This window comes from Diabrotica virgifera, chromosome 10, assembly GCF_917563875.1.
Source record: "Diabrotica virgifera virgifera chromosome 10, PGI_DIABVI_V3a".
Taxonomy (NCBI): Eukaryota; Metazoa; Arthropoda; class Insecta; order Coleoptera; family Chrysomelidae; genus Diabrotica; species Diabrotica virgifera.
In genome coordinates, this window is record NC_065452.1 from 19,773,775 (window position 1) to 19,799,330 (window position 25,556).

The 25,556-nt window shown below is 32.9% G+C and overlaps 1 protein-coding gene and 1 long non-coding RNA gene across 4 annotated transcripts in view; one reads left to right on the forward strand and one right to left on the reverse strand.

Moving 5' to 3' along the window:
- Positions 1 to 3,560: 3,560 nt before the first annotated feature.
- LOC126878714 (SLIT-ROBO Rho GTPase-activating protein 1-like) overlaps positions 3,561 to 25,556 on the reverse strand; it is a 466,675-nt gene continuing 444,679 nt past the window's right edge. For 2 of the 3 annotated variants that reach the window (XM_050641579.1, XM_050641581.1), the window contains exons 14-15: positions 22,185 to 22,313; positions 3,561 to 6,433 (exon numbers count right to left, since the gene is read on the reverse strand). In XM_050641579.1, the coding sequence (XP_050497536.1) occupies positions 6,138 to 6,433; positions 22,185 to 22,313 (425 nt within the window). In that variant the 3' untranslated portion in view covers positions 3,561 to 6,137. The remainder of the gene's footprint in view (positions 6,434 to 22,184; positions 22,314 to 25,556) is intronic. The other variant, XM_050641582.1, reaches the window with a different exon arrangement.
- LOC126878715 (uncharacterized) lies at positions 13,856 to 14,907 on the forward strand. Its single transcript, XR_007695741.1, has 2 exons — positions 13,856 to 14,323; positions 14,380 to 14,907. It is a non-coding gene; the product is annotated as an uncharacterized LOC126878715 (long non-coding RNA).

The window sequence follows — 25,556 nt, forward strand, 5'->3', positions numbered from 1 at the left end:
CTTTATTTGTAATTCTCATATCCTTACTAGGTTTGTCTGTTCTCAGAGATTTTAATGTTCTATAAAAAAGTTTTTGATTTTCTTTGCTATTATGTTCCAGCTGTTGTCCAAATTGGTGCAAACTATTTTCCTTTTCTGTTTTTATCATATCTCTTACTGCAGTTCTTGCCTCTTTGTATTTGTTGTAATTGTATACTGTTTTGTTTCCTAAATAATTATTCCAAAGTTTTTTCTTAGTTTTCACTTGTTATTTTATTTCGGCATTCCACCAGTTTGTTTGTTTCACCTTGTCATTCCTTTTACTAATGCCACATACTTTTTTCGCCGCTTCCAGTAATATATTTTTAAATGATTGCCATTTTTGTTCTAGGTTGTTACTATCATTTGCATTTTCCAGAGCTGCTATTTCTAAATCAACCATTTCTTTGTATCTTAGTGCAATCTCTTTGTTTCTGAGCTTGTAAGTTCTGATTGATTCGTATTCAATTTTTCTTTTGTTTTCTTTTGTATTTTCCTGGGGTTTTTTGTTTTTATTCTTTATTCTAGCTTCCAACAAATAATGGTCACTACTTATTTCTGGTCCTCTTCTGACTCTGACGTCTTGAATTACCTTTCGATTGTCGCGTTCTACTAGTATATAATCAATTATTGACTTTTCTGATTCTCTTGGTCCTTGCCTAGTAAATTTATGTACGTCTTTCTGTTGGTAGTGTGTGTTTGTTACTATTAAATTATTTAGTACGCAGCATTCTATTAACCGTTTTCCATTATCATTTCTCACTTCTTCACCGTACCTTCCAATTACATCCGTTACTGTCTCATCTTTGATTCCTACTCTTCCGTTGAAGTCTCCAATGACGTAAATCCACCCTTTACTGTTTTCTATTGCTATATTTAGGTCTGTCCAGAATTTTTCTTTGATTTCTTTTTTCTCATTTTCATCGGGTCCATATGCCGTAATTATTGTCTGTGGCTCTCCCTGTTCATTTTTCATCTCAAGAGCGACTATTCTTTCTGACCAGCCTTTCCAGTCCTGTATATTTATTACTTTTTCTTTTTTAATTATAGTATCTACTCCTGCAGCTGCTGTCTTTTCCGGTGGAACCCCGCTATATATATAAGCAAATGACCGCCTTCTAGGTATATTTCACCAATTCCTTTCTTTTTTGTTTCTGTAATACCTAATATTTCTATTTTGTTTTTATCGAACTCGTAGCTCAATTCTGTTTCTTTACCATTTAGTCCTCCGATATTCCACGTTGCTAGTCTCCAAATATTTTTCTTATCCTGTTTGCCATTGTCATTACCTATTTCTTGCCTTGTCGTTTCCTTATGGTCCTTGCACTTGCTTTTCCTTGCAGTTAATTTGTCCAGTTTTTTGTATTGGCATTATCCCTTTCCAATTCGCTGCTTTTTGTATTCTGCCCATTGATTATAAGTTTTTGGTATCCAATTTTTACTGTTTTCCTTTCTTCTATTTTTTGTTTTGCAATTTCCTTCAGTTTTTGTTGAATTTTTCTTTCGTTTTGGGTCAAGTCGTTATTTATATATACTTGATTATATTTCCCCCTAGTTAATTTCGCTTTGTTTTTCATTATCTCCAATTTTTGTGCAAAATTCTCTACTTTAATCAGGTATGTCTTCTCCTTTATTTCTTTTATTTTTGGGACAGAAATTTTTATCTTTAACTGGTTTTCGAAAAAATGTTTTACATTATCTTCCATTTCCTTTTCTGTAGCATTTGGAATTTCCAGACCGCTTATAATAATATTGTTCTTTCTGTCTTTCCTATCAGCTACTTCTAGCCTTTCTTCTATTTCTTCAATTTTAATCATTTTAACTCGCAATTCTTTCATTTCCTGTTTTATCTTCAAATTTTCCTCTTTTAGCTGTTTTATTTCTTCTCTGTATATTTTATTCATTTCTTTTACCTCGTTAATCAGTTCCTTCGCATCTTTCATAATTTCAGCTGTAGTCTCATTTATTAATTCCTTGATAATTTCCTTAAATTGCATAATTTCTTCATTAGTCATGTTCATCCTGATTTATTTGCCCTTATCTCAGCACGCCACTGCTGTAATGTGTGCTGTCTATATGTCTAGCGTAAGATAACGTCCACAAAGGTTCGCTCTTAGGTTCGTTACCTATCCACTTTTGGTAAAACTGGTTGCCTATCAACTTAATTTGTATTTCAAGTCTTTTTAGTAATTATTATATTAATAAGTTATTCTCTAGGCTATTCTCACCTGCAATCCACTTCTTGGGTATTTAATTCGCCAATGATCACTAGTACGTATTTTATCAGTCCGTATTATCCCGGTATTTCGAGTTTTTAATACGGAGCACAAATTCACACGTGTGTAAACAATCACCAGTAGCGTATCAATCCCTCTTGGCAGTTTAAACATTTAATTTAAGCGAAAAGCATTGTTCATTTGTGAAATAAACATTTTTTTTTCTGTTTTCTGACAGCAGTAAAATGTATTTTAAATTAAATAAATTACATACATACATTCTTCTTTCTGTGTCAATTATTTCAATTTAAAAATTATGTTTTTGGACACCTTGTGCAAATAATTATGTTACTGTATAGAGAATTGAATAACCTTTCAAATGCCGCCTATTCTCATTTAAAAAAATCATCGGTTACGTTATCATGCCCAAATGGATGACGTCACTAGTATGATATATATGTCAAAAATCATAAGCTAAAAATAAAAATCGACCTGTCTCGCGATTTTTCTCCAAAGTGGCCTATTCTTGAAAAAATTAATTTATTCCATAACTTTGAACCTCTCTGTATATTTTTAGATAAGACTTACAAAGAAATACTTTTGATCCAAATAAATAACCGGATACAACGTGTTACATTTTTTTGGCCATCGGTATATTTCTACTTTTAATTTGATTCTGTATTTAGCTGTTTTATGAAGAAAATGTCAAACTGTCTCCCAAATGTATTGGAGATTGCCAAATACGTCTGCTCCTTTCCATTGTCGCCTACTTCTTTTATTATTAGTTTGTCATTCGTTGTGAGCAAATTTATTTCTATATGTATTGTTATTATTATTTTTATATTTAGTTGAACGTAATAGTTGTATCACAGACATCTTTGTACGTCCTGGAACAATACGGTATTCACCTACGATACAGAAGTATTGGTATCAGCTAAGAAAGAATGATAAAAAATTACGAATTTCGAAAAAGACTTTCGCAAAATTCGCGACTCTTCACTAATTTGGCGATATTAACTTTTTATTTATCTTCTAAATTCAATCTAATCTCAAATTCCATTCTCATGTCCTTAAAAAATTCAAAATATACTTCGCTTATCCACTACTGTGCTAAATATCTTATTCACTCCTCAATAAATAGAAAAATACTGTTCAAAAACCAGTCATATTTTGTAAAACAATACATAGCACTACATATTTTTTTTTGTAAATATTGTCCGAATTTTTTCAGGGTTAAGTAAGTCTTACTCTAAAAGCAAAATAGTCATATTTACTTTTAAGAGGCAACGGTTTACTTAGTTCGTTTTTTAACAGAATAATACAACATAATTTATACAATTACTTTACTTATCTTTAAAAACAATTTTACATTAAGTAAGTACATGCTTTTCAAACCATCGATCTCTCTGTCTGATTTTGAGCTCTGTCTAAGAGCCCGTATACACGACAACGATTTTTCTTAGCGATGTGATCGAACAGTTCGTTGGTGCAGTTTATTGAACGTCCATTGAGTGTCCACCAGAGAAATGTTAAGGATAGACCGGGCTAGTCATATGCCACTCAATGCATCGAGGTGTAACGCCGACATAGGATTGAGTGGTCTAGCCATATTTGTCTGTCACATGCGCGGGATCGCTTAGTTAAAAGAGATAGATAGACCACCGATCGACTGTTTCCATGCTGTTTCCGCGTTACGCTTTTTTGGTGAGTATGCCTTGTCTACGCTTAATATGTCAATGGTGTCCACACGTCTCCAATATCTGCATCGATCATCAGTTTGAGGTACAATTTTGCGCATGACATTTGACAGCTGAGGTCAAGCGTGTGACGTAGCAAAGATCCATGTGTGCCATTATTTGTAATGGTAGTTACGTAGTTACTATATGTGGATTATTTTGCAAAATTCTTATAATTAACTCGTTTTTAGCGATTTTTTCAGTTTTTTGGATAGTATATATGTGTTTTAGTTTGTATAGACTATAGACTAATTTAAGAACATTTACTCGTTAGTGTTTATATAGTTTTATTTGCTTTCGTGTATTTGTTTTTGTGTTTGGTGTTTGTACTCGTACTTAAGTCTGGACGCAAGTGTAGCTACAAATTTTGAGTACCTAAATTACAAAGTGATCATCAACAAATTAAGAAGTGGGATACCCTGTATATTTGAAAATAATTTTATAATTTGTAGCGACCCATTTTTATGTGGATATTACTTTTTTTGTATCCTTAAACACCTGAAATATCGAACTCTGGAGTACCACTTGATCAACCTGTATGTATAATAAACAAATAATATAAAAAAATGCTTTATAATGGATATCTGTGTTAACAAAATAAAAGTTTCTAAAATATCAGTTTCAAAACCTCGCTAAAATAACTACCCAAAAATCAACAAAATTAAATTAGCTACAAAATATTTTTTATTATTAAATATAATAACACAACTTTATCATTTCTTTATAATTACTATAATTAAATTAGCCAAATTATGTCAAAAATTTAAAATTAAAAATTAAAAAGTCTTTCCTATAAAACTACATTCAAATATTGCGTGAAGAAGGATCTTTACTACGTCATGCGCAAAAGCGACCGATTTTGGAACATTACGTGCCATACCTGGTTCGATCAGTTCGATCAGATGAATATAATATTCTTCTGTTACCTGTAAAGGAGATCATTTTAAACATTTCTTGCAGCTTTGCACCTAGTTAAAATCTTATTAGTACTATTTTCTGTTATTGTTCTAGTTTATTATTATTATATTGGATAGTTCTTGATAATGTATCAAGAAATGAAAAATACACGTCAAAATGTTTTATTTTTCTGCATAAAAACGGTGCACCATATGAAAAAAAAAAGGCAAAAAAAAGGTTTTTTTTATCAAAATTTAAACGTGGAATTTAAAAATAATTTTAATTTGAAATATCTCAGTGGCGTACTATTTTTTTCTTTAAAAAAATTCAGACTATTACCCGTATGCGCGCCAGTGATGAATACAAAATTCTTAACTGTATGTAGAAAAATGCGCAATAACTACCTCTTAAAACCCACCAAATTTCATTTGCATAGCTCAACCGGTCTTAGAGCAATAAATAAACCGGCAGTTTGAAATAAAAATTTCAACACCCCGTATCTTGGAAACGAAGCATTTGCGGACAGATGCTTATAGAGCAAACTGTTATTATTTTTTTATGTAGAATTACCCCTTATATATGGGTACTATGTATTTTTGACTTGAAATAAATCAATCAAAGTCAAAAGACTTGAGAACGAACTTAATGATCGTTCTAACTTCCGTCTACACGCTACGATAGAACTGTGCAGCCGCGATCGACAACGATTTATCGAATAAATTTTGTTCCTGCCTGTCGATCGTTTCCACCACCAAAAATTTGCCTCGATTTTCGTCCACACGTTCGAAAAATCGACACCAACGAACTGCACAGTCACATCTTTACGAAAAATCGTTGTCGTGTATACGGGCTATTAGCTGACAAAATCAGGATCGCTTAGTATGTAGACATCTTGACCGGTATATGACACCCTGACCCCCTGAATTGAATAATGTTTTGAATAACAGCGTCTTGATATTATCTTAAACGAGGATAAAATACTTAGAATATTTATAGCCTAGGCAAATTAAACATTTAATAATAACTGCACAAATATTTCAGTCAGACTTTCTTTAGTAGACTATTGGAAATGTTAGTCTAACACACCTTCAATTTCATTTACGATTATAACAGAGTGTTTTGAAAGCAATTAAAAATAAAAACGACCTTAAGCAAACATTTCCCCTTAAAAATGACTCGCTAGGTAGTAAGCACCCAATAAAAAAATCACAAAAATCGTGCATAAAAAAATTGTAATTAACAAATACCGCTCTTTAAAAAATATATAGAACTATGTTGGAAGATCAGGAGGGTCTTTGCACATCATTTCGATGGACACAGACCTCAGTGGCATCGAAAATACGGGTTTTTTGAGCACCATCGGTTTCGATTCTCCAGCAGGCTTAAATGTTGATGTCATGGTCATATTTGGCTCTAGCGTGGCGTACTTCCTTTCTGTCATGGGACTGGTTATTGTGACATACTCGTCAGTTTCAGTAACGTGATTCTTTTTGTTCTTTTTCAACGTGCACTGATTTTGTTTGGCGAATGTCTCGGCCGCGGTCTGCATGTCTGGGCTGTCGGCACCTAAAGCAGAAACATGTTTACTTAAAAAACCTATTTTAGATACAACTTAGACTTAGATACAAAGAAAAATTTATTAAGATATCTCCTCGGCCATAGTACGAAGCTAATTAGAAAGCTTAAATGGAAAGAAACCATTTTTTTAATACTAGTTCTGCTACTTCATCAAATGTGGCCTGACTATAAATCAAGAAAAACACAAGTATATGGAAATGAAATTGAAAATGCAAGAGAAAATGAAAGGGTTAAACTAATGATCACTTTAAGGATGAATGAGCGAGAGTATAAATTTGAGAAGGTAACAGAATTTGAGTACCTTGGAATAACAGTTACAAATAATAGAGAAGGTGAAGAGGGAAAAATAGATAAACGGTTGCTGAAAGGTAGCAAAGCAGTAGGATCATTAAACGCACTGAAGGCAAAAAACGTGTCCAGAGTAGCCAAGATTCTTGAACAATAATGAGACCAACGGTGTTATATGCATGTGAAACTTAGACAATGAATAAGAAGAAAAAAAAGCCAGACATTTTGGGAGAAGAAAATCTTCGGAAATGTTTTTGGTGGTATAAAGGAGGCTAAAAGCAAATGGCATAGACGAGGAAACCATGGGCTAATGAAGATGTATAACAGGGGTGGCCAAATTGTGGATGTGGCCCTTTGAAGGATTATTTGTGACTCTCAATAAATGTACCTGAATTACTTTTAATTTTTGTGTTTCAAAATGTTTAAATTACTGACAACAAATATAAAAGACTAAGTGTAACATCAGGACTTAGACAAGGAGACCCATTATTACTGTTGCTGTTCAATTTGGCCCTAGATGTAATAAGTAAAATATCATCTCAACTGACAAGGGGATTTGGGAATCGATGATCAATACTATTGTTGGCCTTTGCTCATGATCTGGGTGCAATCACTCATTCTACAAAATACGTGAGAGAGATGTTTTCACAACTCGAGGAAGAAACAGGTAGTCTGGGGCTTCGAATAAATGAAGAGAAGATGAAATACATGCTAGTAACCAAAAATCCAAGACCAAGAGTTAGACAGAACATGCTTGTAACCAAGAAGTAGAACTTCGAAGTAATAAAGGAATTTAAATATCTAGGGGCAGTAACCACAGATGACAAACACATATAAGCAAGGATAGCTGCGTGCAATAGAGAATTATACGTCCTATCATCATTAATCTAAGCTGCTAAAAAGACAATCTAAATCAAAACTGGCATGCCAATTATTCGCCCAATTGTTACATATGGAAGTTAAACATGAACTCTACATCACCGGGAAATAAATAAGCTGCTGGTATTTGAAAGTAAAGTTCTCAGAATGATATATGTGTCCGTCAAAGAGTTGAATTGACGTGAAGAAGGCGCGCAAAGCTGAATTGGTGACTGTATAGTAAGGTAATGTCATGTGGTAAGATCAGAGGAAGACAGAGTGGTAAAGGCATGTTTTTAAGAGACGGTAGAAGATCAGTAGGCCGCCACGGAAAAAGATGGAAGGATGATGAAGAATCGAAGTATCCTTAAAGTCAAAGTTTTAAAATGGTATACATTTTTATTTCACGAAGTATCCTGAATTAGTAAAGGCTGCTTGTAGAGTTATTTGCATATTTGAAACAACGATATCAACCATTTTATTTAAAAATTCGTGAAGTCCAAACAGTGAGAGAAAAATTTAATACCTTTTTGTACTTTTTAAATAATTGTTAAATTATTGCAGCTCGCGAAACATTTCAAATTTTGAAAAATGGCTACGACTATTAAGGAGCTTGGCCACCCCTGATGTATAAGATACCCAAAATATCACAAAAAATCAGGGCTCAGAGAGTTAGATGGTTGGGCCATGTTTCACGAATGCCACAAGAAGAAACGTCTTAATAAGAATAATAAATTTTACTCTGAAGAATAGTTGTTGCCCCTTTATTTTTTCGTGTCATACTTCTAGCTCCATCCGTTGCTATTAAAACGATTTTATTTAACTCGATCTTATTGTCTTCAAGGCATTTCTGCACGGTATTCGCTATATCTTCCCCTCTAATTGGTCCCGAGAGTGGTAGCAATTCTAGAAGTTCTTCTTTTGGATCTTGGGAAGACACATACCTGACAAAAAGGGTAACTTGTGCCGTGTCTTTTATGCAAGAATAATCTATAGCAAGTGATACGGCACAAGAAAATATATTTATGAAAACGAAATAGAAGACATCGAACTAGCAAATAATCTCATAACGAAGGCACTAAAAGAAACCGAAAAAGAGTGAGTGCTGCCCGACGGTCGTGATCCATAAAGAAAAATTAAGCCAAAATACCAAAGAGTTAATAAGTAAAAGAAGACAACTGACGGAAAAATCCGACTCCAACTACACAACACTGAATAAAGATATCCACCGATCAATCCGAAAAGACATAAGAGAAAACAATACAAGAGAAATAACTCAAAAAATTCAAGAAAACAAAAGTTTAAAAGTTTTGCGGCGAAATACGAATAACATTGGCAACAAAAATATGTACAGAATAAGAAACAAATACAACAACATTGCTACGGATAGAGCCGAAATCCTTAAGGTTGTCGAATCGTTTTATCGCGAAATGTATGAGAGCACCGACGCAAGGCAAGATCAGCCCCTGCCCAAAATCACAAACCAGGGATCAGAATTAATGCCAGAAGTAACACCATACGAAGTTAAAAAGACACTTTCAGAAATGAAAAATAATAAATGCCCTGGCGATGACGGAGTAGTGATCGAGGCAATCAAACAAGGTGGAAATAAATTTTTTTCAATTCAATTTTATTTCCAAAGAATTATCCAGGTTTTGACCAAACTTTTCACCGAATGCATTTACCAAGGAAAAACCCCTTCTCAATGGAAGAATGCAGTCATTATTTTATTGCACAAGGAAGGTGACATAACAGATCTAAAAAATTACCGTACTATCAGTCTGCTATCACACATACATATATAAACTTTTCACAAAAATTATCAAAAAAAGACTGGAGGTTAAGTTAGACTTCTATCAGCCTAGAGAACAAGCTGGGTTCAGATACGGATATAGCACTAACGACCACTTACTGGTAATAAAAAACTTGATAGAGAAGTAGGCGGAATACAACAAACCATTGGCAATGATATTCGTGGACTAAGAGAAAGCGTTCGATACCATAAACCAACAGAAAATGTTATAAGCATTGACAGAATGCCGAATAGACCATCGCTACACTAACATGATAAAATATATCTACCACAATGCAACGGCTAGCGCAAGACTCTCTGATCAACAAACTAATAAATTCTGTATGCAGCGAGTAGTACGGTAAGGAGACACCATCTCACCAAAGCTGTTCACAGCCATTTTAGAACACACTTTTAAGAAGGCAGATCTGAACGAATATGGTATCAATATAAATGGAGAGAATGGAGAGGTCATTTAAGATTCACAGATGACATCGTCCTTATAGCCGATCGTATGGATTATGCAATAATAATGTTGAACAAGTTATATCACGCTTCCTTAGAGGTCGGACTAAAGATTAATATCAACAAGACGCAAATAATGACTAATCTGGTGCTAAATCGTAATATTGTTGTTAATGGAATGGATATTGACCAGACTGCATCTTATAAGTACTTGGGATATGAAATTCGGTTGGGAAGAGATAACCAGACGTGCGAGCTCCCACGTCACATAGGATTAGCCTGGGCAGCGTTTGGTAAACTGAGCTATGTATTTAAATCAGACTTACCCATGTGCCTGAAAAGGAAAATCTTTAACCAGTGTGTGTTGCTTGTACTCACTTATGGGGCGGAAACATTAACACTCACAAAAAAGGTAGTGAACAAGATTCGCATAACTCAGAGGGCTATGGAGCGGCAGATGTTGGGTGTCTCCCTGAGGAACCGAATCCCAAACGAAGAAATACGTCGTAGAACAAAAAAAAAGGACGCCGTCGAAAGAATCGCGTCGCTCAAGTGGAATTGGTCAGGACACGTCGCCAGATTGTCAGACAACCGATGGACAAAACGTATTGTCGAGTGGAGGCCACGAGAAGAAGCACTACGGAGCAGAGGATGACCACCAACCAGATGGGCTGACGATCTGAAGCGTATTGTCGGAACTGGATGCAAGCCGCACAAAACAGAGAAAGATGGAAAGAGCTGAGAGAGACCTATGTCCAGCAGTGGACGAGTACGGGTTGATGATGATATTTATGAATTAATTTTTATAATACATATTATGTTCAAAATGTGCACCATGGCGTTGCAAACAAGCATCATAACGTTTCTGAAGATCATTACACATATTTAAGAAAAGTGGTTGCTACAAATGTTGAAAATAAGTTATTATTCTGTGCCGTAGTTCTTCAACGGTTTTTGGCGGATTTACCGAGCGAAATATGGAATTCTTTATCATACCCCAAATGTAGGTATCAGGTGGTGTTAAATCCGGCGAATGAGGTGGATACTCGAAATATGTGCGACGAAAAATTATTTTGTTACCAAAATTTTCACGGAGCAAATTTATGGAGCGTTCGGCTGTATGGCTTGTTGCGCCATCCTGTTGAAACTAAACTTACGTGCATAGAAATCGGCCCACTTAACAATTTGGTCATTTTTGATGTCTCATATTTCCTAAACCTGTTGGTCGATTTAAGTGATTTTTTGAACATGTTATAGCCTGATTCTTTAGCAATACCGCTGGAGTAATATTCTTGCTAAACAGGTAAATTTTCATTGTATACCGGGTGTACCAATCAAACTGTGTTTTTTACTCAAAGTTCGCATCACCCTGTGGAATATTCTAGCATTAATAGAATACTGAAATTAAAACCCAACTATAGCCTCAGGTTTTCTTAACATCCTGTTTTTTGATTCATTCGTTTATGTTGGATAATAAAAAAGTTAGGTGCTTTAACAACTAGACATGTTCTTCATCAATAAGTGTGTTTCTAAATAAGTCCGACAAACTTTAAGGGATAATTCTGCATAAAAAATAATGACAGTTGGCGTTATAAATGTATGTCCGCAAATGTTTCGTTTCCGAGATACGGGATGTTGAATTTTTTCTTACAAACCGATGATTTATTTATTGCTTTAAAACCAGTTGAGATATGCAAATGAAATTTGGTAGGTTTTAAGAGATAGCTTGCAGATTTTTTGACATAAAATTAAGAATTTTATATTTACCATTAGCGTGCATACGGGTAATATGATCGGTCATATTACACGTATGCGCGCTAATGGTGAATATTAAATTCTTAATTGTATGTAAAAAAATGTGCAATACATACGTCTTAAAACCCACCAAATTTCATTGGCATATCTCACCCGGTTTTAAAGCAATAAAATAAATCGTCAGTTTGTAAGAAAAAATTTAACATCCCCCGGAAACGAAATATTTGCGGACATACGTTTATAAAGCCAACTGTCATTATTTTTTCATGCAGAATTATCCCTTAAAGTTTGTCGCACTTATTTAGAAACACCGTGTATTGATGAAGAACATGTCTAGCTGTTAAAGTACCTAACTTTTTTATTATCCAACATCTTCTTCTTCTTTTATATATAGGCAGTACTGCCTGTTTTTCTTCAACGGTGCCTTTCATTCTGCCCCTAAGTTGTCATTCCATCTTTTCCTTGGGCATCCTATACTTCTCCTGCCTAACGGTGACTTGTCCCTGGCTATTCTTACTATCCTTGATTCAGACATCCTGCTTATGTACTCATTCCACTCTTCTTTTCTGTTCTTTCCCTTTACCCAAGTATTTATATTGTCTACCCCACATATGCGTCTGATTTCCTCACTTCTTACCCTATCCTGTAGTCCTTTTCCTTAAAGTCCTTTTAGTTAAAAATGAAGGAGAAATTCGATTTTTTTCTTCGTTTTTTGATTATAACTTTAAAAGTATTCACTTCCGAGAAAAGTTGCACCGACGTAAAAGTTGCGAAATTAAATTTCCTACAATATAGGATTGGTTAAATTTTTTAAAAATTGTCACCCTTATTGCAAAATAGCGATAATTCCGAAAAACCCATAAAAAACAAGTATTCGCATTTTACGTTTTTTATCCGTTTATGCTACACTTAGGAGCTTCATATTTTAACCAGAAAAACTTTATGATATAATAAAACAATACTGTAAATTTCATTAAGATCGCTTCAATAGATTTTGCAAAATAAATTTTGCAATCCAGCTTTCGCAAAAAAAAATCATTTTTTCAAAATGTTGCAGGACTTAAAATAAAGCAAATAGAAAGTTGAAATGTTTTTAACATATGGAAGAGTTCTGTACCTTCCATTTGCAATTTGCAAAATTAAAATCGGTTAACTACCACGACGTCAGGAATGTTTTTAAATAAACATTAATTTTTGGTGCTACGCGCAGGACAGCGGATACGTTTGCTCTGATTGGGCACTCCAATGACCTTTGATAATGATTGATAAATTTTAATTTTTACTACATTTCGATATAAATAAATAAATTTTTTATTGCAAAATAAAAACACATAGGTACTCTGTCCTTTGAAATAACACTTTTTTTAGCAAAAACTTTCTTTGTTCATATATTTTAACTTAGGGAATAAAAGTTTATTATTTTTAAACATATGCAATTGTTTAAACAATATTTCACAAGCAATAATCAAATTAATTTGATTTTTGTGCAATTAAAATATTAAAATACAACAAAATATAGAGTAAGAAAATAATGTATTAGATAAATTTGTGCAAAAGCTGGATTTGCAAAATTTATTTTGCAAAATCTATGGAAACGATCTTAATGAAATTTACAGTATTGTTTTATTATGTCATAAAGTTTTTCTGTGTAAAATATCAAGGTTCTAAGAGTAGCATAAATGGTTGAAAACCGTAAAATGCGAATACTTGTTTTTTTATGGTTTTTTTCGCAATTATTACTATTTTGCAACAAGGGTGACAATTTTTAAAATTTATAACCAATCCTATATTATAGGAAATTTAATTATGCAACTTTTATTTTAGTGCAACTTTTCTCGGAAGTGAATACTTTTAAAGTTATAATCAAAAAACGAAGAAAAAAATCGAATTTTTCCTTCATTTTTTGACATTTTGATTATTTTGATTAACAATGTTCCGGACCTTTTTGAGTGGGGGATAACTTAATTATTATTAAATGAGTTACTTCCAAGCAATTTCTGCAAAAAAATACGAGTCACCTCTCAACGTCCATCTCAAAACAGATGCGCCCTGGACTAGTATACGACTTCTTTGCGGAGAGTGGATGATTTGGTAAAACACGCGCCCTTCATTAGCATTGGTACAAACTATTCTTCAACGACCTGAAGAGCCTATACGTTGATATAAGTAGTGTTCGCGCAGTACAAATCGAGCATACCCAGAGTAAGTTCGGGATTAGTTTCCAATGCGCAGGCGTCAACGTAAACTTATCCTGCAGCGGGACTCCGTGCACTTTCGTTTCAAGCGATGCGATCGCATTTATGCAAATTAGCAGAGTATAGACGTAGTAGAAGAGGTGTTCCCAAATTCCCAACAGACTACTAAATTCCACACGGACGTAAGCAGTGATTGGTCGTTATCATCTGATTTTGACATAGATAGACATATGGATTTTGATGAATTTTTGTGGTTATGTAAGTATATTTTTTGTCTGTCTGATTGACACTTTCTTGTTTCTTGTTTTTGAAAAATTTGTTCAATAATGGAAATATGAAGACGTGGAAAGATATGCAGAAAGTTGAGACAAGTTATGTAAGGTCTAGAACAGTTCACACAAAGAAACAAGATGATTTATACTATGAGTATAGTTTTTAATCAATTTCATGCTATGAGTGTAACAGAAATAACATAATATACAAGGAGTATAGATGCTAGGAGAGTATATTATATTCATTGATGTGGTAAGTCCTTTATTAGTTGCAATAATTAAAACTTATAGGTACTTGTCTATCTTTAGGATATAAGCCCAACTATAAAATAATTAGGACAGAGAAACCTGTTCCATTCATTGTCCCTCCAGACTGATTTGCAAACTGTGAGATCAAGGACAGCTTTCTATCAGTTATGTATTGGAAAACACATGCTGGACATGCTGAACCATGCATCTGTAAAAACTACAAGAAAAAATGGTTGTAGAGAAATTAATGAGGTGCCACCCAATAAAATTTCATGAGATTCAAGAATGTGAAGATACATGAGCAATTTCAGGTAGGGATCCTATTAAATTACATAATGTAACTTTAACACAGGTATATGAAAGTGAGTGTAAGGCAGTGGTCTCCAATAAACACTGTACACGGCCTAAGGCATCTATTGGATACCACCAGTTAAGTCGGTGGCTACTACAAATTACTCTGTAATTTGAATTTGTTTTAGAATTACTCTTTTCTGTAACTCTTTTCGGTTGTAAGATAGTTTTCTGTCCTTCAAAGTTTATTAAAAGAACGAAAATGAACAATTTTCCTACAGCGTGACATACGCAGCCTACAACATCTATTGGAGACAACAGCCTTACACATTGTTTTGTAGAGTTTGTAACATTTTTTGTATTCACTGTTACCAGTGCAACTGTAAAGTATATGAGCTGAAAAATACCTTATGAATAATACTAACTCTGTTTTAGATGATGCTGTAAGGTGTTTGGGAAAAAATAAAAAGAGAAACTGAGTAAACATTGAATTTGATATTAAGATAGTTTTTTAGCTCACAAATGTTTTTTGTTTTGTATCTGTATTAAATTTTTATTATACAGTGTACGTAGCACCCCAATTATCCGTGCTCCTCGTGACCGGAAGTGGCACGGATAATTGAAAAGCACAGATGATCCAATCATTAATTTCTTATACAGTGAGCACGTAAAGGTTGGAATAAATTCATTTTCTCGAGAATGGACGACTTTTGAAAAAAATCCCAAAACAGGTCAATTTTTAATTTTAAATTACGACTTTTTGGCATATATATAATACTAGTGACGTCACCCATCTGGGCGTGATGACGTCATCGATGATTTTTTTAAATGAGACTAGTAGTCGTGTGATAGCTCATTTGAAAGGTAATTCAATTCTCTATTCAGTAATATAAACATTAACATAATTATTTATACAGGGTGTCCAAAAAATTTTTTTTTGTATTAAATTTATTGACATAAAAAGAAGAATGTATGTAATTTATTTATTTCAAAATACATTTTACTGCTCGCAGAAAACAGAAAAAAATGTATATTTGAAAAATAATCATTGCTTTTTGCTTAAATTAAATGTTCAAATTGTCACGAGGCTGGTGGGTACCTGCTTTAATATTGAATTTAAGCCAAAAACAATATTTATTTGCCAAAAACACATTTTTTTCTGTTTTATGATAGCAGTAAAATGTATTTTGAATTAAATAAATTACACTCATTCTTCTTTTTATGTCAATAAATTTAATTCAAAAAAATTTTTTTTGGGCACCCTGTATAAATAATTATGTTAATGTTTATATTACTGAATAAAGAATTGAATTACCTTTCAAATGAGCTATCACACGACCCCTATTCTCATTTAAAAAAAACATCGATGACGTCATCACGCCCAGATGGGTGACGTAACTAGTATGACATATATGCCAAAAAGTCTTAATTTAAAAATAAAAATTGACCTGTTTCGGGATTTTTTCCCAAAATCGTCCGTTCTTGAGAAAATGAATTTATTCCAACCTTTACGTGCTCACTGTATATGATTCATATAAGAATATTTCATAAGAATTTCTTATGCATGATATGTACTTATACCTCGTCCAATTTATAATATAAATCTCGTCGAAATAAATAAATAAATAAAAATAAATAAAAAATTTACTTACCGTTGCACGTCATCCGCGCCATAGCCTGTGACACGATACCAACACGAAATATTTAGGCGTGTGTTCTTTTTTAGAATCAAAATAAATAAAAAAAAAAAATGATTCTAAAGGGGAACACACCCACCGCCTAAATATTTCGTGTTGGTATCGTGTCACAGGCTATGGCGCGAATGACGTGCAACGGTAAGTAAATTGGACGAGGTATACCTATCATAAAAAGATAACAGAAAAAATAAATCTTTCATTATGAGTCTCCTTTTCTGCATATAGAGTTTCTGTCGAGTGATTAAAGTGATGCTATTTTGATAAAACCTTAAAAATTCAATTTGAGTAATAGAAAATCATAGCACGGATAATCCGCAGCCCGGATAATCTGCACACGGATCGGGGTTCTACTGTAGTTGTATAGGCTAATTTACAAGAATGTTAGTTTGTTTTTATAGATTTTACTTGATTCATAAATATTGTGAAATTTCTTATAAGATTATATTTACATATATACGCATACTTAATTTAGGTCTGAATTTTAAAGAATTGTTAAGTAATGATGTTATTTTATAGACAACATTATAATATACTAGAGTTGTACTTTAAAAATCAAAATATTACTGGGTCCCAGGCGGGGTTTAGAGGGGTTTTACCTTCGCCATTGCACCAATAAGAGCCTCCCCTCCTTTGATTTCCGAGATTTTTAATAAAGAATAAAAAATTTTAAACATTAGGTATTTAGTGTTTTATTTAGTTTGCAATAGTTATTTTCAGTAAACATTTTTTATTATCGTATATTTATGGTGAAAACAATATTTAGTGTAAGGTTCTAGAAATTAAAGTCATTTTGAATTTATGCAAGGCAGGTCCACAACAGCAATTTTTATTTTAAGACAGCTAATGGAAAAACTTGAGAAAGAGAAAAAGAAAGACTCGCAGCACATAGTATTTATTAATCGTGAGAAACATATGACAAAGTTACTGGAAACCTACTGGTACTAAGTAGGAAAGGAATACCGGCTGAATATGTGAGTGCTGCTAGACATGTATGAGATGGTAACGATCAGAGTTCAAGCAACGAAAACAGAATATTCTTTTAAATATGGTATTACAAATCCACATAGAGTAGTTAGCTGGGATAAACAAGAGCTCCACAAGATGATAGGTTTATGTATGTAGGATCGATATTACTGAGCAATGAGAAAGTACATGGAGATACTAGATACAAGTAATAGACCTGGATCCCGCGTATGAAAAAAAAGTTGATTATTAGCAAGCTGACAATTTGTTAATGGCTTAACGGTGTCGAGTCGGACAAACTTTGATGTACAGGGGAAGTTTTAATTGTACAACAGTTTAAAAATTTGGAACGTCAGATTACGAAAACGTCCTCATGTATTTTGTCCGACAAAACATCCAATTGATTTGTCACCCTTTCATTAAACTATCATGCAAAAATCAGACTGGTGTTTGTCACCAACTGGGCATTTTATTATTACTGTTGGTTAGTAATTGTACTATTGTACTGTTGGTTAATGTTGGTTAGTAATAGCAATCTGATTTTTGCATGAGAGTTTAATGAAAGTGTAACAAATCAATTGGATGTTTGTCAGACAAAATACATGACATATTCTTAATCTGACGTTCCAAATTTTGAAACTGTTCCACAATTAAAACTTCCCCTGTTAAAGTGTTCCCGTATATCAAAGTTTGTCCGACTAGACACCGCTAAGCCATTAACAAATTTTCAGCTTGCTATTAATCAACTTTTTTTTCATACAAGGGATCCAGGTCTATAATAGAATTAGGGCTAAGTGGATGAAAAATGGGAAGAGGTAAGTAGAGTACTGTGTGATAGAAAGGTACCAATAAAACTCAAAAGTAAGTTCTATAGGACTGCATTAAGACTAGTTATGATGTATGGTACTGAATGTTTGGCAGTGAAACATTGGGATGAACAGAAATTGTATATTAGTGAGATGTGAATGCTTTGTTATTTGTTGACCGAGTTTAGTAACTGGAAAAGATAAAGTTAGGAATGAGTATATAAGAGGAAATTGGGTGTGGATTCTATTGTTAACAAAATAAGAAACAGGTTAAGGTGGTTACGTTATGAGCAACATAGAGATGAGGACCATCCCATACAAATAGCAGGAAGATGCTTAATCCCTGGAAGAAATAGAAGAGGAAGACTAAAAAAAACGTGGTGGGCGAAAGTTGATCAGGATATGGGTGTAAAAGGTATTCACGTTGATATGATACAAAAAAAGTTTGGAGGAATATAAATAGAAAGCCGACAAGAGGTAAGGCAAAAAGAGTAATAATAATATTCTAGAAATAAAAGTAATAAGAGGAAGAACCCTCTAACTAAACAAAACCTACCTAAATAATAAAAAATTAAAACAATGCCTAGATATTTAAAAAAAAAGCATCACTAACAAAAGCAAACATATTGGATTTAAAGTTACACATTCGCATATAAGTAGAATATTTTTACCTACATATCACCAAAGGAAAAATACATAATTATATTTCTAATAAGTGGGACTCCCTGCATTATAGTATTCTATACGTAGAAAAGTTTCTATCATTTCGTCACAAGTGAGTTGACAGCAAAATTTATTTTCAATTTGAGATTGAGGCATTAAGGTTATTTTATTTTTACAAAGTGGTGGATAATTTCATAGTTTAGAACGGTTAAAGTATAGTAATTATAATATATTAGTATAGTAATTATAATATAGTATAGTATAGTATAGTAATTTTATAATTTTATTTAGCAAATTTATTTATTCTTATTTGGGAGTCCGGAAATTGAGGTTATTTTTACAAAGGGATAAGGTGGATAATTTTATAGTAATAGTGTAGTAATTATTATAGTAGTATAGTAGTAATTATAATATAGTATAGCCTAGTAATAGTATAGTAGTAGTAGGTAGTATAGTAATTATAATAAATTTTATTTTGGTGATATTGGTGGTACTGTATAGGCATGTTACCTATTAATGTACTAAACGTGATAGCAGCGGAAAATGAGGAGCGGCTAGAGGAAATTTTAGCACATTTTAGAGGTTATTTTTATAATTTTTTACAAAAATAAAAATATTTAATGTCATTGTCATTTGTCAAAATAAAAGATTCCTTTCTTACAACCAAAACCTACTAAAATCTACTATATTTTCTACCAGATTCTAAAATCTACTAGATTTAAAATTTTCCCACTAAATCACAAGAAATTCTACTAGATCTAGTAGAAAATCTACTAAATTGGCAACCCTGGCGAGGATTAAACTGGCAACCCAAAGAATTAAAAACCCTAGAATAATATTTTCTTTCTTTAAAATGTGTTGCAAACAAAAATAACAGAAAAGATTTACCATAGGCTGCATTCGGAGCAGACAGATCGGAACATACCGAAGCGAAGCATGGCGTCAAAATCCGATGACGATGACTGCCAATCACAGCAAACGTCCATAGAGGTAAATTGACATAGAGAGAGTGTCATTCAAAGCGAAGTGACGACGCCATCTTTTTTCTTTGGATTAGTGCTGTTTCACTCTTACGCATATTAAGCTACGACAGTTGTCCTCCTCTTCCGTGCCTATATTCACATCTTAGTTTCTCGGTACAATGTGCTAGAAAGAGATAGCGCAAACCAGTCGAAGAGATATTGTCGTCAGGACGCGCGGAGTGAAGGCTCACTCTATGTTAATATATACCTATGCAAACGTCCGTGTTGAGTTTAGTCACGTTTAGTGTGGTCTCTTCTAGAACCGTCTATATTCCTTAGAATACGATCGACTCAGGCGTTCGACTCAGGCGATAATGCACGTAGTCCCAATGCTGGACATGCTCAGGATTTTTCGCTCCGCGAACAATTTTCGGATTCGCAATGTAATGACGGGTTGCATACATTAAGGTTAGAGGAGGAAGCCTTTTGTTGTCTCTTTCTTATTTCGAAATAAATGTCAAAAAAAAATGCAAATGCAACAAATTTGTATGTCAACAAAGAGAAAGAGAAAAGAGAATAAAGGCAACAGGCAAAGGATTAACTTTCTATTCAATGATGCAATGCCTTTCTTAGAAGGTAGAAATTTGATTAGAGTCTTTCTTTATTATTTCCACAATATAATGTGGTTATTTCCACTCTGAAATCCAGCTTACATTTTTGTAGAGAGTAAAAGATTGTTGATATTTAGATATAAAAATTACCTTTAACTTCATGGGGGTTGAACATTATCTGAAGGAAGGAATAATTTAGTAAAACAATCATTTCCAATTTCGATATCTATGTATTGAATTTAATGGGTTGTGGCATTGTGTTGTGGTTTATTACACCACAAAAATAATGAAATATAACAAGACACAAGAAATAGTTTCAGAATAAGTTTGATGTATTGTTTATGTTTCATTATATTCAATAAGAGACTAATTTAACTCATAAATTAAACTGAAAAATAAACCACAAAAATATGTAGGTACTTATAAGCTCATTTAGATAGAAGAAATTAAGTAAAAACAGAGTACAATTTATTGTAATACATACTACCGTAATAGATAATTATCGAATATCGAATGAAAATAATACTAGAAAAGGTACCTACTTATTTATAAACATACGAAATGGAAAACATTGACAAAAACAACTAAAAAAGCTTTAATATAAAAAATATTAAAATTTGTTTGAAGAATATTGAAATGATACAACACTTTACATAATTTCAAAACTTTAAAAACCAGAATCTACATCTACAAGCTGTTTAACAAAACAATATTTTAGGTTAAGAATTGGAAGGAGTAAGAAAGAACAGAATGTCAAGAAATTCTTCCCAAATATTTTGTGCGCATGTGCGAACTTAAAATCCGAAACAAAATCCTCGAACGTCGAGAGCGTATCCCGGACATGTTCAGGATCTTTTTTCTGTACTGCGCGAACACCGAATTAAAAATCCGGAGGGTGTTCAGAGGGAAAGATTTGGACTCCGCGAACGCCCAATTTTGTAATGCGCAGGCGTTCTCCCTCTGGGTATATCCAGGACGTACTGCGCGATCAAAGCTATAATACACTACCAGTGCGACGAAATTTCTCAACAACCGCTAGCATTACAGCTTTACTAAGGGGCGTCTTGTTAAAAATGTTGTTGATATCTTTCTGACACTTGTTTTAAACATGGGAAATTATTTCGTCCAATTCCGCATGAGCGGAAATAATGTTCTACTAAACAAACTTTTTCTTCGGTAGGAAGAACAATAATGACATACATACAATTTTTTTTGTAAATAGTTGGGATGAAGTCAAAACTCCTCTCAGGAGGTGCAAAAATCCAGATATAATATAAGATCATAATCCGACCAGCAGTCGCGTATGGAAGCGAAACATGGACTCTAACAAAAGAGAAGTAAATAAATAATTGATGATGTGGGAACCTCAAATCCTTCGAGTGATATATGGCCCTTGCAGAGACAGCGTGTCAAACGAATGGAGGCACAGACACAATACAGATTTAGAGTCTCTCTTCGGAAATCAAAATCTAGTCAGATAAATAAAGGCCAATAGACTAAGACGGGCAGGGCATGTGATACGCAGTAACGACAATCGCCTTATAAACAAGGTATATTGTTAATACCTAGAAAAAGGTGGAAAGATGAATGAGAAGATCTGGAGACAATGGGAGTGGACAATGGGACAATACATAGTGGCACAGGACCGACAAACATGGAAGGCAATATTAAACGCGGCAAAGACTCACGAAGAGTTGTAACGCCATTAATGATAATGATGATGATCCAACTAAAAATCAGATCCCCATAAAGCCATTTACGGAAGAGACTAATGTATAACAATAGATGAATGATGATATTTTTATTGAGGCTCATGGTGCGCAAAAGCGGATATTGATAGATTAAAAATACGTTAACTCATTATATAAATACCTGAACTTCCTTCTACGGCTTTAATCTTCCGTTGTTTATCATTATCCTTATTCTTATCCAGAGTCTTATCATTTTCGTTATTCTTATCCTTATCAGCTGAAGCATCAGGACACGGGTCCAGAGCTATTGCTATATAATATTTACAATTTGAAATTTACATAATGTAGTATATAAAAATGAATGATAAATATTATGATACAATAAAATGTAAAAATATTAAATTATTTAAATTTTTTTAATCGCCAAAAAAACAAGAAGCTACACCCACCGGCACGAAAAACGGGCACCCCACAAAATGGGACATTTTTGATGTCTCGAATTGAAGTGATTTTTTTAACATGTTATAGCCTTATTCTTTAACAATATCGCTGTAATAATATTGTTGCTAGAATGGTAACTTGTCATTGTATACCGGGTGTACCAATCAAACTGTGTTTTTTTCTTAAAGTTCAACACATCCTGTGGAATATTCTAGCATTTATAAAATACTGAAATCAAAACCCAACTATAGCCTCAAGTTTTCTTAACATTCTGTTTTTGATTCACTTGTTTATGTTGGATAATAAAAAAGTTAGGTACTTTAATAACTAGCCATGCTCTTCATCAATACAGGGTGTTTCTAAATAAGTGTGACAAACTTTAAGGGATATTTCTGCATGAAAAAATAATGACCGTTTGCTTTATAAATATATGTCCGCAAATGCTTCATTTCTGAGATACGGGATGTTGAATTTTTCCTTACAAACTGACGATTTGTTTATTTCTCTGAAACCGATTGAGATATGCTAATGAAATTTGGTAGGTTTTAAGAGACAGTTATTGCGCATTTTTGACATGCAGTTAAGAATGTTATATTCTCCATTGGCGTGCATACTGTTAATATGACGAGTAATATTACCCGTATGCATGCCAATGGTGAATATAAAATTCTTAATTGTATGTCAAAAAATGAGCAATAACTATCTTTTAAAACCTACCAAATTTCATTTGCATATCTCAACCGGTTTTTAAAAGCAATAAATAAATCGTCAGTTTGTAAGAAAGATTTCAACACCCCCTATCTCGGAAACAAAGCATTTGCATACATAGCTACGTTTATAAAGCAAACTGTCATTATTTTTTCATGCTTAATTGTCGCTTAAAGTTTGCCATACTTATTTAAAAAAAAAAAACCTGTATTGATGAACAACATGGCTAGTTGTTAAAGTCCCTAACTTTTTTATTATCCAACATCAGCGAATGAATAAAAAAAGAGAAAGTTAAGAAAACCTGGGGCTATAGTTGGGTTTTAACTTCAGTATTTTATAAATGCCAGAATATTCCACAGAGTTTCTTAATGTTGTTCTGAAGCTATTTTCTTGTGGCATTTTTGCAATTAACTAGTTTTGATGGGAAATAAGATACAATTTTACTAAAAAAAAAATAATTTTATTAACGGTTCGACGCCCAAATCGGGTGTCGTTGTCAAAATACAAAATATATTAATGAATTAAACAAAAATGTTGTTGCTGAGTAAAAAATTCTTCTAATAATTTATTTAATCTGACTCATTTATATCGGTAATTCAGACATATATATATATATATATATATATATATATATAATATATATGCAACTCATAAATATTGGCAATATCATTTTAAAGTTTTCTACTTTAAAATGATATGGCCAATATTTATGAGTTGCTTTAAAATATAAGTCTCCTACTTTAAAATGTATAATACATGTCTGAATTGCCGATATAAATGAGTCAGAGTAAATAAATTATTAGAAGAATTTTTTTACTAAGCAACAACATTTTTGTTTAATTCATTAATATTTTTTGTATTTTGACAACGACACCCGATTTGGGCATCGAAACGTTAATAAAATCATTTTTTTAGTAAAATTGTGGCTTATTTCCCATCAAAACTTGTTAATTCCACAGGGTGTTCCTAAATTTGAGAAAAAACTCAGTTTGATTGGTACACCTGGTATACAATGACAATTTACCTGTCTAGCAAGAATATTATAACAGCGATATTGTTAAAGAATAAGGCTATAACATATTAAAAAAATCACTTAAATCGGACAACAGCTTTAGGAGATATGGGACATCAAAATGACCCATTTTGTAAGGTGCCCGTTTTTCGTGCCGGTGAGTGTATATACAACATAGCTAAATCATCGTCTACGTCATGATAGCTATGAAATAGTGAATGAAATCAACGAACAGAAGATACAGTAGATAAAGATAAATATCTACTGAAGACATTTAACAAAGGACCCATAAAACTGTTATTAGAGAGGATGCGTTTCGAATATAGAACATTATTTCTATTACAAAAAAAATCAATAAAGCTGAGATGAGAAAGTCCCAGAAATTAAGAAAGTATTTGCGAGGCGAAGGAGCATGGTTGGAGTTTTCTATAATATTTTGAAAACCAATAATGTTTAAATGAAAGCTAAACAAAGAATGACAGAACAACATCATCGTGCGAATATACAAAAAAGGAGAACATGTAAACTGCGATAACTATAGAGCTATACGTCTGTCATCAGTATGCTTTAAAATATATACGAAAATAATAGAGAAGAGGTTAAGACAATAAGTAGAAATGGAATTGGAAGAATAACAAGCGGCATTTAGACCAGGAAAACAGACAAATGACAACATATACAGGGTGTTTCATTGGGAAACGGAAATACTTTAATTGTGAATAGAGGTCACCGAGGCGGTTCTAAATATACTACATTTTTGCCCTACCGACTTTTATAACCGAGTTACAGGGTGTTTTATCGATTTTGCCAATTTCTTTCCCAAGGCATAACTTTAGAACCACCATGTATATTTTTTTGATATTTGGTACACATGTGTCTCATTAAAAACCCAAACGACCGACATACTAATCAGAAGAAAAATCCAGGTCCGGATTAACAAAAAATTATAAAGTAATTGTGACCTTAAAACAACACCCTGTATATTGAAATTCTGAAAATCTGTTTGCATATTTGAAAAGAGCACAAAAAACTAAGTCTAATCGTTCGCTTCAATTTTTTAAGAACTCTGACATTAATAAGCATTATTAACTTTTAATTAAGTATATATTATTAAGGGCCGGTTGTTCGAACGCTAATCAACAATGATCATTATCAAATATTTAATTACTGTCACCAAAACTGTCAATGTCAACTTTGTTTGGGTTGCTGAAAACATAATTAATTACAATTATGAGATTTATTATTAATTATGTTAATAATTATTGTTATATTAATTGATTATAGACTCCACAGACTTTATAACAACCCAAACAAAGTTGACATTGACAGTAATTAATTATTTGATAATGATCATTGTTGATTAGCGTTCGAACAACCGGCCCTTAACCTATT